This window comes from Cervus elaphus, chromosome 26 (assembly GCF_910594005.1).
Source record: "Cervus elaphus chromosome 26, mCerEla1.1, whole genome shotgun sequence".
NCBI lineage: Eukaryota > Metazoa > Chordata > Mammalia > Artiodactyla > Cervidae > Cervus > Cervus elaphus.
Genome location: NC_057840.1, coordinates 19,151,446 through 19,164,921, shown reverse-complemented (window position 1 = coordinate 19,164,921; position 13,476 = coordinate 19,151,446). Strand labels below are relative to the sequence as shown.

General features: G+C 46.1%; 1 protein-coding gene across 1 annotated transcript; it reads right to left on the bottom strand.

Moving 5' to 3' along the window:
- Positions 1 to 7,233: 7,233 nt before the first annotated feature.
- On the bottom strand, positions 7,234 to 10,260 carry TCF21 (transcription factor 21). Its single transcript, XM_043888547.1, has 2 exons — positions 9,528 to 10,260; positions 7,234 to 7,780 (listed from the first exon to the last, which is right to left on the bottom strand). The coding sequence occupies exons 1-2, from the start codon at positions 9,975 to 9,977 to the stop codon at positions 7,691 to 7,693; spliced, it is 540 nt and encodes a 179-aa protein (XP_043744482.1). The 5' UTR covers positions 9,978 to 10,260; the 3' UTR covers positions 7,234 to 7,690.
- Between the last annotated feature and the right edge of the window lie 3,216 nt (positions 10,261 to 13,476).

Here is a 13,476-nt window from a genome sequence, read left to right as displayed (position 1 = left end):
TCAAGCACTTACCAGGTATCTCTCACTATGCAAAGGGCTGGGACACCAAAGTGATCCAGTCAGACACAGTCCCTGCCCTCATGGAGCTAATAAAGACGAATAGAAAGTAAGTAAAGAAAGAGAGAAATGAAGGGAAATAGTGATTACCTGTTATTGATAATGTTATGAGTGCTGAAATACAGAGTTAGGGCAGGGGACTTCTCTGGTGGTTCAGTGGTTAAGACTCTGCGCTCCCAATGCAGGGGACACATGTTTGTCCCCTGGCTGAAGAACTGAGATACCACATGCCCCACGGGCCCCACGGCGTGGCCAAAAAGAAAAATCAAAGAATTAGGAGCAGGATCCACCATGGATAAGGTGGTGAGGTCTGTTTTAATATTCAGAATGAACTGAAGCAACTGGATTATCATAAGAATTTAATAATTCCTCATAATTATTATTGGCTAGATAACTATTTAGGGAAGCCGCATGTCATTCTTTTGGGCACTTTTTATAACTTAATGACCAAAAGAAGAAAACCAATATAAATTAGTGCCCGTCATGTACCAGACATCATCCCCATACTCTATCTTACCAAAGCAGTCATTACTTTTTTTTTAAATAAAGCTTTTAAATTGAAGTATAGCTGATGTAAAATATTATGTGAGTTTCAGGTGTAAAGTATAGTGATTCTCAATTTTAAAGGTTATACTCCACTTAAAATTGGCTTCCTCAATGGCTCAGTGGTAAAGAATCCGCCTGCAAATGCAGGAGACACAGGAGATTCAAGTTCAGTCCTTGGGTCCGGAAGATCCCCTGGAAGGGGAAATGGTGACCCACTCCAGTATTCTTTCCTGGAGAATCCCATGAACAGAGGAGCCTGGCGGGCTACAGTCCAACGGGTTGCAAAGAGTCGGACATGACTGAGCAACTAAGCACGCACATTACTCCATTTATAGTTATTATAAAGTGTTGGCTCTATTCCCCGTGTTGTACAATATATCCTTGCAACTTACTTTCTACCTAATAGTTTGTACCTCTTAACCCCCTACTTCTATATTGCTTCTTCCCTCCTCCCTCTCCCCACTGATAATCACTAGTTGGTTCTCTTTATCTCTGAGTCTATTTCTTTTTTTGTTATGTTCACTAGTTTGTTGTATTTTCTAGTTTCCACATCTAAATGATAAGTCATACAGTATTTGTCTTTTTCCATCTGATTTATTTCACTTAGCATAATGCCCTCCAAGTCCATCCACCTTGCTGCAAATTTCATTCTTTTTATGGCTGAGTAGTATTCCATTATATATATACATACCACATCTTTTTTATCCAATCATCTGTTGATGGACACTTAAGTTGCCTTATAAATCTTTGCCTTTTGGGCAGCATTCGCAAAGCAGTCATTATTATACCAGTTTTTCAGATGGAAGGGTCAGGGTCCTAAAATGTCATATTTCTTGCCCAAGGATTCAGTCAAAAGCTTTTCCCACTATACCTCCATTAGATGTTGGTCTAGCCTACATAAAAAGCAACAAGTTACTTATTATGACCCAGATTAATTTTAAAATATGGATCATTTAAGTCGTATAGCTTACATTTTAGTCTTATAAAGTCTCTCAAATTATCGCCACTCTTCAAGCCACCTTTTAAACTAATGATTCTGACCTATAAATTCAAAACTAGTAATGCTATGTTCCACAGGGAGAGGAAACAGCAGACTTCATCTGAGTGTCAGGGGTAAGGGAAGTTCAAATATCGCAGCCCCAGTTTTTGCCATCTGGTCCAAACATGTCTGCTAGCTTTATTCCTTTCTCTAATACACACCCAGACTTCCAACTAAGAGGCTGACTTTCAGTTTAACCGTGGCAACACCCCACTGTCAATTTCTTTGTTCCAACTGCCCTCCATCGTATCTTCCTTCACCACAGCCTCAGAGACTTCATGAATCACTCACAGTTCAGCATTTATTGAGCTATCATGCCCTTTGCTGGGTGTTGGGCCCAAAGCATGAGATGGCATTGCCTTGAGAAGTCTGGTCTCCTAACTCGAGGACATTCTAAACTGTTCTCCCGGCCCTTTGCACCCGTGTCTCCTCCCTCTGCCCTGGGAAGGGATCTTTAGCCTAGTCTTCAGGGTGGTGAATCTTGCCAAGAACGGGCTGGAGGTGGACCAGCTGAGTCTGCCAGATCGAAAGATCAAAGGCGCCTGGAACCTAGATGCGTGAACGAAGCCAGCCGGGCTCTCATGATGCGGCTGGCACCTCGCGAGTTTCCTAAGGCGACGCCAGAACTGGGAGAACAGGATGCAAAGCTAAGAAAGGAGGGTTGACTGACGGCTGGCTGGAGCCCACGCCTTTCCTCGTTGGCTGAGCTGGGGTCGTTACCCTGGAACCTTCCCCGGCCGTGTCTCTGCGCCGGGCAGGTCCGCATGCCTCGCGCACCAGGCTGTCTCCGAGACGGCGCGCGGATAGCGTGCAGACCCAGGAGGCTGTGTAGGCTGGGGCTCGTAACTCGGAGCCTCCATTCTTCTCTTCCCGGTAGAAAAGCGTCGGAGGATCCGTTCTCTACTCCACCTCTTTGCGCCGGTCCCTTTGCTGTCCGCGAGCTCCACCGGGCACTTGCCCTGCGCCCCGCACCACCCTGCGTCCCCTGCACCCCAGCCCCAGGCCCACTTCCCACCTGCCGGAGGCACGGACGCCGGCGCCGAGCAAGCCTGTCTGCTCCTGCTGGAGTGAAGGGGGAATCTTTGCTGACCTGGCTTTGACCGAGGGACCCTCTGCGCCACCGAGAAGCAGGGGGCCTGAGTCCTGGCCGCCCAGATTTCTCTCCCCTTTAGGGGTCGCAATGGAGCCAACAGCTGTCGGGCCCTAATCCATCCAGACCTTTAATTCATGCCTGATGCCTGAAGTTTCTGAGAACCAAAACGAGCGCTCACATACGTCCGTACACCAGGGTCGCACAAATCTGTTATTTTCTGAGGACGAGTGGTTTGATGTCCCAAGCTACTCTTAAGCTTTAAGAATACAGCGCATGCCACCGTGGAGCGGATAGAAAAGCAAGTGAAACTGGAGCCCAGAACATGCAGACTCTTAAGAAAAAATAATTCCTAGATATTTTCTTTCCCTCTGCATTAACGTCCTTTGTCTCTCTAATGAGATAGATCCCTGAACGGTGCTTCTCACAGTGTGGTTTCCGGACCAGCAGCATCAGCCTCTTTTGGGAACTTGTTAGGAGTAGGAATTCTGGGGCCCATTTCGGACCTCTTGAAGCTGGAACTAGGGTGGATGGAATCCAGCTATCTGCTTACAGGAGCTGTTCCGGTGATTCCCATACAGGTCCAGGAACCGCTGGCTTCAAAGCCTCTCTGGGCAGTGTTTCCCACTGATCACTACACAGAACCCTCAGGTACTGACCTTGTTTTGTTTACCACTTGTCTGTTTAGAGAGAAGTCTCTGATGGGACTGTGGGCAAAGCTGCTGGGAGCACAAGAATCCATAGAAGCAATCAGAACCAGAGAGAGAGAGAGAGGGAGGGAGAACGAGAGAGAGAGAGAGAGAGAGAGAGAGAGAGAGAGAGAGAGAGAGAGAGAGAGGGAGAGAGAGAGAGAGAGAGAGGGAGAGAGAGGGGGGGAGAGAGAGAGAGAGAGAGAGAGAGAGAGAGAGGGAGGGAGAGCGAGAGAGAGAGAGAGAGAGAGGGGGAGAGAGAGAGAGAGAGAGAGAGAGAGAGAGAGAGAGGGAGAGAGAGAGAGAGAGAGAGAGAGAGAAAGAGGAAGGCAGAAGGGACTTCCCCCACCTTCAGTTCACTTTCAGTATCTGTCTCTTGCTGAGAACTCACAGACACGCTTATTTGAAGTATTTCATTTTCCTTACAGGCTGCTACAACCTGCTGTGGTTGTTCTGACTCTTTCTGAAAGCACCTTCTAAGACAGTTATTATAACTAAGAGGTCACGGACAGGACACTCCCCACCCTCCCACCCCTATCTATCTGACTTGTGGTAAAGAGGGTCCCCCATTCCTTCAGATGCTGTTTGCCTCCTTCACTTTTTAAAATTAATTTTTATTGGAGTATAGTTGCTTTACAAATGCTTTGCAATTTGTTTCTACTATACAGCAAAGTGCACCAGCTGTATATATACATAATATATATATGTATACACACACATACCCTCTTATTTGAGTAGAGTTCCCTGTGCTAATAAACCACAAAGACCAGAGCAGAAATAAATGAACCAGAAATGAAGAAAACAATAGTAAAAGTCAATGAAAAGATAGACAGAATTGATAAATCTTTAGGTAGACTCACCAAGAAAAAAAGGAAGAGGACTCAAATCAAAAAAATAAAAAATGAAAGAAAAGTTACAGCTGATACTGCAGAAATACAAAGGATGGTAAGAGCCTATTACCAGTAAGGACATGCCAATAAAATTGACAACCTGGAAGAAATGGACACATTCTTAGAAAAGTACTTTCAAAACGGAACCAGGAAGAAATAGAAAATATGAACAGACCAATCACAAGTGCTGAAATTGAAACTGTGATTAAAAATCTTCCAACAAACAGAAGTTCAGAACCAGATGGCTTCACAGGCAAATTCTATCAAACAGAAAAGAGTTAACACCTATCCTTCTCAAACTCTTCAGCTTGCCTCCTTTAAAACCCAGGCAGCAGAGATAGGCTTCAGAAGAGCACCGGACCTTGGGAGGCAGGGTGTGGTGGGCGGGGCGCTGATGACCCAGGCAGAAGAGAAGGGCCCCTGGGAAGGAGAGATGTTTAGACTGTGGATGTGTGTGTGGAAGGGGGTGGGGCGGTCACGCTGCCCCATGCCAGGGCTAGTGGTAGCCACAACCTGGTCATTCCAGTGTATTTATTGCTCATTCCAGGGAACAACCCTTGGGTCCCCAAGTGTGCACAGACTCGAAGGCTGAGACCCTGTGCTTAGGGTTTCCCAGGAGCCAGGCACTAGGGTAGTTTTTCTATTTGTTTGTCCCAGTCCCTGTCTTTGCTCTCTGAATTTTTCTGGATGAATTTGGAGAACATTGAGGAGTATGGGTAAAGATGTGTGTGTGTGTGTGTGTGTGTGTGTGTGTGTGTGAGAGAGAGAGAGAGAGAGAGAGAGAGAGAGACAGAGAGACAGAGACAGAAAATGTAACCTTCAACATTGCACTGAAGAGGTGTTTTGGTTCCTGCAACAAAAAGACCTTGCTTGTGCATTATAAACACACCCTCTTGAGCTTCCTTCTCCAGTACTTTCAGGTCGGCTCGAGTATAGGCAGCTCACCCCCAGCCACTTAGTACAACTGACCGGTACTTGCCCGGAGTTTTTCCTTTACAAAGCAATCGCAAATGATAAAAAAAATATATAGTTTCACTTGAGCGCCACTGAGGCTCTGTGAGGCAAAAGAGGAAAAGTATGAGTATTGTTATCATTGTCATTATAATCACGTTTATTCTCACTTTCGGAGAGGAGAAAACCGAAGATCCACACCCTTTCAGAGAAAAACTGGATGGAAAACTAGGGTTTAACTCTGTGTCGCAGTGCACAGCTTCAGGCCTCCGGTTGAAAGCACAGGCTGGTGGGAGGCAGCAGGATTTTGAAACAAATTCATTTGTGGTTTGGGGTTGTTATAGAATGAACAAGCAGACATTTCTCCAGGGGCCGCCTGAGTGGAGAATTTTTTTTTTTTTAGTGTCATGTATTTTTTAATTAATTTTTTAAACTTTGTGTTGCGGTAGAGCTTAACAACAGTGTTGTGATAGCTTCAGGTGAGCAGCCAAGGGGACTCAGTCATCCACGTACATGTCTCCATTCTCCCCCAAAGCCCCTGCCCCTCAAGGCCGCCACCTAACATTGGAGTGCTCAGAATTTTTGAATATTTTCTTTGCAAAATCGTCAGTGGGAGCTCGGGGAATGTGCTGAAGTGGGACACAAACAACTGAGCCACGTTGGGACTCATCTCTGACTTGAACTCTGGACCCGCAGGTCAAGAGTCGAGTGTGCCTCTGGTAGAAGCAAATATGGGGAAGGTGGAGATGGCCAGAGCCTAAAATGATCTCTTGAAGGTCACATAGAGGGAGAGGGGAAGCGAGGAGGAGGGAAGCCTGCTACCCTGAGGGTGCCAGTGACTGGCACGCGGGTGGGGAACCACCCGCCTTCCCAGTCCGCGGAGAACGGAGATGCTAACGAGGTAACTCTCTTTGGGAGAGAACGTCCCTCCCGCACAGCGGTCCCCCAGGTCAAGAGCATCCCGGTTCCTTCCCCTCTGGCCCGGCTGAGGGCTCCACCCCTGAGCGGCCTTGGGGGTTGGTTAGAGGTAAGTGCAGGAGCAAGGGAGCTCCTACTTCAGGTACCAAACCGAGCTGAGAAAAGGGCGAAAAAAATCGAAAAGAAAGAGCAAATGAAGCGGAAGTTTCAAGGCCCTCTGCGAGGAATAACAGTATAAATAACCGAAGACGTCTTGTAAACACTGCGGTCATAACCCCGAACATTAAACAGCCCCGGTGGCATCTGGCTCATCGGCCGCCGCGGGCTGCGCTGGGGCAGCGAGGGAACCGGGTCCCAGGCTCCTCGGACTCGCCTCTCTGTTTATCTCAACTTAATCTTCCCCAACGAGCTGTTCCGTAGCCTGGAAGATGTTTAAATTAAAAGCCAGTCCGCCGGAAGTCGTGGAGAGGCGCTGAATGCACTGGCCAACGTAACAGAAAGGCAGGCATGCGCATTGTTCGAAGTAATTCATTAATTATTAAGAAAACTATATGATACACATTGCAGAAAATCGTAGAACACATTCCAGAGGTATGGCATTTACATTTTTCATCGCTCCCTTTATTGCTTCACTCGCTTGCAGTTCTGGGTTGCGTGGGTTCATGTCTGCACCTGGAAGGTTATAGAATGTGGGTTTTACCTTCCTGCTTGTGTTAGCAATTACACTGTGGGATACCTGAAAATCAGATTTTTATTTTCTCTTGAATTGTGTGACTGTTCTTGACTTTAATCCTTCCCTTTCTTTGTTTAGTTACACTGTTTCTATTTGTCTTAAAAGTAATCTGCAAACTTGAGACTCGTTTCTTTTGGAGGGTTTCAGTGCAAAATATGATTTGCACTTTCATGGTGGAAATCGTATTTAATCATTTTCTATCTCTCAAATAAGTTTGGATTGAGGTTCAAAAGGACCACTTTTATTATTGAGCTGCTCCCATGGTTCCCTACCTTTCTATTCCAAATATATTTTCCAAAAATCACACCAAACGGCAGGGCTTTTAGCAATATAAAGAAAGATTTATTTTTGAAAGTAGCAAAACTTGTTTGAAAAAAATATATCTTTAAGTGAATTACTTTATAAAGGTGACTGTCAAAGTCAGCTATTCTATGATCTACATTTTACAACATATTGTACAAAAGATACACGTTGATAGGCTCTTATTATCTATTTATATATTTATAATTACATATTGCACTTGGACCAGCAAGGCTCGCAGAGTCATTCACGGTAGAAGTTAATAAAGTTAAATAGATGGGGATCGCTGTAAGTACAGTTGATGTTTCTCTGGTTTGGAAACGAATCTCCTCGTCGCTGTAAAGTGTTCTCGCGGGGTGGGACGGGGAGAGAGCTGCGAGGGGGAAGCAGAGGCGGAGAGCGGGGAGGGCAAGGGTCGCCTTCCCTGGGGCCCGCTCCCCCCGGGAGCGCGCCTTTCCCAGGCTCGCACCTCCAAGGTCAGGACGCCGTGGTTCCACATAAGCGGCTGGCGGTCACCACTTCTTTCAGGTCACTCTCGGGTTTCCCGGCCACCATGAAGGGCCACGTCTGTAGGAGAGAAGAGGGTGGAGGAGGTAAGTGGCCGTGGAGGAGGGGTGGGACGAGGCCGGAGCCGGAGGCCAGAGTAAAGGGCGCGGGTGGCGGCAGGCGCTGAGTTGGACAGACCCGTTATCTCTGCAATTCACTCTGTGACCTAATGCGCCCTGTGGCTGGATAAAGCAGAAAGCGGCCCTGGCGCCAAGTCACAGCTCGAGGTGGTAGAGCAAAGAGGGGTTCACACTGGGTTCGAAGTGAAAACCCAAGAGAAAAAGCACAGCCCGGAGGCAGATGCCGCGGTGAGGCTGAGCAGGGAATCCGAGAAGGATCTCGAACCGCTGGGCACCGGGTTCAAGGTGAAGCGCCCTTGTGGCCCTGGGCAGGCTCTTCTGAGGCCCTGGTCCGGCTCCCAGCCCTCTCGCTTTCACCCCCAGGGATTTCACTACTTCTAACTTTCATTTCCATCACAAAGGCGGGCTTTTCATCCCCGTTTCTAAATTAATCTCCAGCTCTTAAAAACAAATACTGTTAATAAAAGAATATACCGGCGAATTTTCAGATTGTCTTCCTACAGGGCTGAGCAAACATAGCTTTCTCTTCCCTTCTTCCTGATGTTTATAATAAAGCTCACTTAAGTTTTCTTAATCAAGGATGAAGGCAGCAACAGCTGTAAATGAAGGCACTGCTTTCATTTTAGGTCCAGACTTTAAAAAGCTGTTTACTCACTTAAGAAAACTTGACTCTTAATGAAAGGAAAAACAATTTTATAGCAAAATATGGTTTTGCAACCCCCTCCCATCCACCTCCCCCCACCATTCCTGAAACCAGTTCAGAGAGAAGACCACTCAAACCTTCAAACCTGTCTCCCTAGTGCTGACTGATAAGAAGACTTTTAAGAGGAAAACGTCTCCTTATCATATATAAACAGAGGTGCTAGTTAGTTTTTGTTTTTCTTTAGAGCCCGGAACCCTTAAAATTAAGTCAAATGCAAAGAGGGAATTAAAACATACTTCTTAAACAGTAATATGCCTTTGAGAAAAATATTAGGTTCAATGAGCATTACTGATTAAGATAAAAAGTAACATGTTCTTAAATCTTGAAGGAGAGTGACCTATTTTAATATTATTTATTATACTAACAGTCGTGAGAATGTGCTGATTATGCTGATATTAGCTAGAACTTCTGGGATCCAAAAGTGTTAATTCATCGACAGGAGAAGTGCAGAATATTTAAATAGTTGCCGACTTAGGTGACAGTTATGGGGGGCACGATGTGTTCATATGCAAAGTTCTACATATGGAAAACTTTGGGAAAGAAACAGAGTAGGATGTTTTTATTTACAAGAAGTAGAGGAGGGAGATCAAGTTCTACTCTTTGGCTAAAGGAAGAGTAAAAGGATTACTAAAATGCCTCCTTAGCGCGTAGCATCTCCTCTGTGTCCTCTGTCCGGCACCAGCCCTGAAGGCGCTGGTGCGAGTGCGGGGGATCCCTCCTCTTTGCCAGCTCAACGTGCTTGCAAACTCTTAATTGGGCTGCCATGTCAAACACTCGCATAAATCACCGCGGTCCGCAGCTTGGAAGGCAGAGAGCTAGGACCAAGTGGGGATCGCCTGCGTGGTCCCCTAGAGGCATTGGCTGGCGGTGACCAAGATGCGCGGGTCGCAGCCCGACGCGCACCCTCACACCGGGGACCCACTGCGGGAGCGCTGTGTCGGGGGCCCGGGGGGGCGAGACGCCGCCACCACGCCCGAAAACTTACCAGGTTGACCGGGTGAATATAACCGTTCTCGTACTTGTCGTTGGCCAGGATCTGCCTCAAGTGGGCGATGTAGCTGGACGCCAGCCTGAGCGTGTCCAGCTTGGATAGTTTGGTGTCCGGGGGCACCCAGGGCAGGGTGGTCTTGAGCCTGGAGAAGGCCTTGCTCAGCACCCGCATCCGGGCTCGCTCGCGCGCGTTGGCCGCGTTGCGTTGAACCTGTTTCCCCTCCTGGCTGACCCCGCTCAAGGGGCTCTTCTTGGTGGGCGCCTTCCTCCTCTTGCCCAGGCCGCCGCGGCCCTTCTGGGGAGACCCGGCCTCGCAGTTGGAGCTCTCCTCGGTGCTCTCGTTGGAAGTCACAAACTCCTTGTTCGAGTCCATTTTCAGCCCGTCGCAGTCCAGCATCTCCACCTCTTGAAGATCCTCCACATCGCTCAGGGAGCCGGTGGACATGTTTGGGGGAGAGGATGAAAGAGAGAGAGGGGAGGGAGAGAGGAGAGAGGGAAGAGAAGAGAGAGACCTCGAAACCAAGGAGCCCCCGAATGTGGAGCTTGAGGCGGCCACCTCGGGGTGGGGAGCCGGGAGGTGGGGGTCTGGCTGGGTCTCACACCCCTTTCCCCTTCGCAGAGTCGGGAGAAGAAGCCGCGAGGGCTTCTGCGGGCAGGAAACCGACGCGCTGTTTCCCCACCCCCGGAGTCGTGGCCGGAGAGGATTGTGAGAGAGCGCGGAGGAATTCGGTGGACCCGAGGAATTTATCTGGGGAATAGAGAGGCGGATCCTTGCCGCCCAGGGGAGGGGCCTGCCAGGCCCCAGCAAAGCTCTTAGACCCCTTTCACAGCCCGAGGGGAACTCTCACGCACGGCCCCTGATTTCCAACTTGGAATGGAAACCAGCCCCACCGCAGGACGCGAATGCCAGTCACCTTCTCCCACTTTGGGATGAACCAGGGAGCCGCGGGGCCCACCCAAGCTCCTTTCCCCGGCCCATCTCTCCAGGTCGGCTTTCCTTCTTAAGAGGTCATAGCTGGCTCTGTCTGAGAACTTTAGGAAAACGACCACATCTCTGCTTCTTCTGGGCCTTCCACCCACAGATCTCATCCCCCGGCTCCCCACTTCCTCACAGAAAACATCAATTAAAATCCAGACACGGATCCACCACCTCCTGCCCAAATCATAAGACTGTGGCTTTTTCAAGATATCTTCTCACCTTAACTGCGGTGAATTAAGACAGTAGGCTCTTTAGGGTGATGACAGAGAAAATACCAAAAAATCAACTTGCGTCTGGTCACTTTAAAGATTTAATCAAGGAATTGCTGGTGTGTGTGTGTGTGTGTGTGTGTGTGTACACAGACATACCCATTGCACACCCACACACAACACACGCATTTAAGGGGGCGTGGGGGGAATGAGATAGAGTAACATGGATTTGTGGAAAGTGTTTTGTCAGTTGATAATCTTTTCTTAATGAAATTAAAACTTTCCCCTAAATTTCTTTCTAGAGATCCACTTAATGCTGTCTTAAAATGTTAGTTGCCTCAGACATCACCTGATCCCGGATTTCTGGTTTCTTCCCCCCCAGTGCTCCCTTCTTTTGGCTCCTGGGGTTCTGCTTGTAAGGCTGACATTACAAAATGTTGAGCAATATTATCCAGTTCAGAAAGGTTCTTTTTTCCACCCATAACTCTAGCCCTGACCATTTTTCCCGGAGAAGAAGAAAATTCAAGGAGCAAGTAGAAAAGCAAAGGAACCAGAACTCGAGGGACTGAACGACATCAATGAAATGAAACCAGAGACACAGAAGGCATGGATCTCTCTTACTAGTTCTTCTCCAGGTTTTCTTTCCTTGGAATTAGGTACTGAAGTTGAGGGGGCTGGAGCAGAATGTGAGAGGATTCTGAGCTTTTGACTGGGAATCTGTACCCTTCTCCTAAACTGAGATACCCTATCTCTAATCCTGGGCTCAGCTGGGAATTCACTAACCTCTAACGTTTTGTTTTGTTAGCAAGGTCTTGTTTGCTTTCCCCCTATGCTGTAAACTAAACAGATTGTCAGCAAATCAGTCTTTATTAATGAATTAGGGAGACCCCCCCCCATAATATCTTTGCCCAGGATCCAAAATTTGTTAATCACCAGTGTAGAGATTTATGAGCTCTCTTATTTTCTGTTGTTTGTGCAGGTGGAGATTTAAATGACCATATCCACTACCAAGATTTATTACGAGAGTGATTGATGTTATAAACCAGGAAAAGGACTCTTCCCCCAGCAGGGATGATAGAAATATCAAGTTGAAGTTGCCTTTGTCTTCATGCACAAATGACCCAGCCCTACAACACAGAAAGTATAATAATTTAATCTGAGATCCAAGACAGCATTAAAAGAACACCCAACAGGCCTGTTAAATGTTTCCCCTCTCATTCCCAAACTAGATTTCTTTGATTTACCCTCCCTTTTCTCAGTCTTGGTAAGACATGAAAGTTAAAGTTATTTTTAGACTAAAAGAGTTATGTGAAAATGGGCATTGACCAATACTTTGTGAAACGTGTGTGTGTGTGTGTGTGTGTGTGTGTGTGTGTGTAGATACTGAGATATATGTAAAATAACCACAGATTATTTATTTGGGCTCTGGAATGGGATGATAATTAAGAATCAGAACTATGCACTTACCACATACAAGGCTAGTAAGCTCAGAAGATTTTACTTGGAGTACTTTTCTTACTGGAGGGAGAGGGTCTGCTTTCCTGCTTCGCTTTAGCTGGTAAGCTACTGAGGCTGTTTGTGGGATAATAACAAACATAGTAATATATACAACTGAATAGACTTCTGCTGTTTGATTTTCTAAGTCTGAAAGTGTGCAATAAATAGAAATTTCTTAAAAATAGCAATTTCTAGAAAGGATCAAAATAGCTTCATGCCACAAGCTGAGTTTGTATGTGTGTGTATGTATGCGCGCGCCTAGTAATTAGTTTTTTTTTTTTTAGATAAGTAAGAATTAAGTCTAATTATCCCACAGTGACACATTTAGACTGGGAAGGATGAGTGGATTGATAATGAACTTGGGATATTTGTAAAAACTCTCTAAGTGATAGCTACCAGTTTGGGATCAAGCAATGAAGAAGGCTGTTATTTAGGTACCTTTATGTGCAGTCTTGAAGACAATAGATTAATATGAATAATACCTTTTCCTCTTGACATTTTGTGTCTACCCTGCTAATAAACACTTAGGGACAGGTGGGTGGGGGGAATGACTTATTGTTGGATTCTACCAAGAAAATCAGTTAAGCTGTAACTTAAACTGTGCCAGATTCTCCAAAAATATAAACTATAATTCTGTGAGAAGAGCAGTATTTTTGAGAAACTGTATTAACTCTTCGATAACAAGAGAAATCCTTTCAACATTAAAGTTTCAAAGAGCTAAATAGAAAACCAGTGGTTTGAGAGCATGAGGTAGTTAACTAAAAGTTCTTACCTTACATTTAAGAGAGAATTTATGCCCCCAAAGACATCTGGCCAATTTGTTGCACACTTCTAACAATTTGTTCTGCAGGAAAGGCTATCTTTGAAAGTTTTCAATGCTAAGGAAAATTTATCTCTAAAAGTAGTAAAATGAAGATTAGATGTGGAATGTATCCTTGAACGTAAATCCTGGTTTATCAACTGATAAATTTTCAGGAAGTTCAAATTTGATTCAGTTGCACTTGGATGGGATAATTTGCTTCCTTTTTTTATGAGAGGAAAAACATCAAGGCTTCTTTTGAACTGACTTCATCTACCATCACACTCTCTTTCCCAGGGGAGTAGAAAAATATGTCTTTAAATTTGAATTTTAATCCTTTTCTCATACTCCCTACTATTTGTCCAAGAGGCAGACAAGCTGGCAAATTGGCAAAAGTGCCAAGTCTCTCTTTGTTTCTTCACCGTAATTAACACCTCCAGATGTGCCATTTTCTTTGTGT

Coding starts and splice junctions, on each gene's coding strand:
- TCF21 (XM_043888547.1), bottom strand. CDS start 9,977: ATGTCCACCGGCTCCCTGAGCGATGTGGAGGATCTTCAAGAGGTGGAG. Junction 7,781..9,527: donor ATATTCACCCGGTCAACCTG/GTAAGTTTTCGG, acceptor TCTCTCCTACAG/ACGTGGCCCTTCATGGTGGC.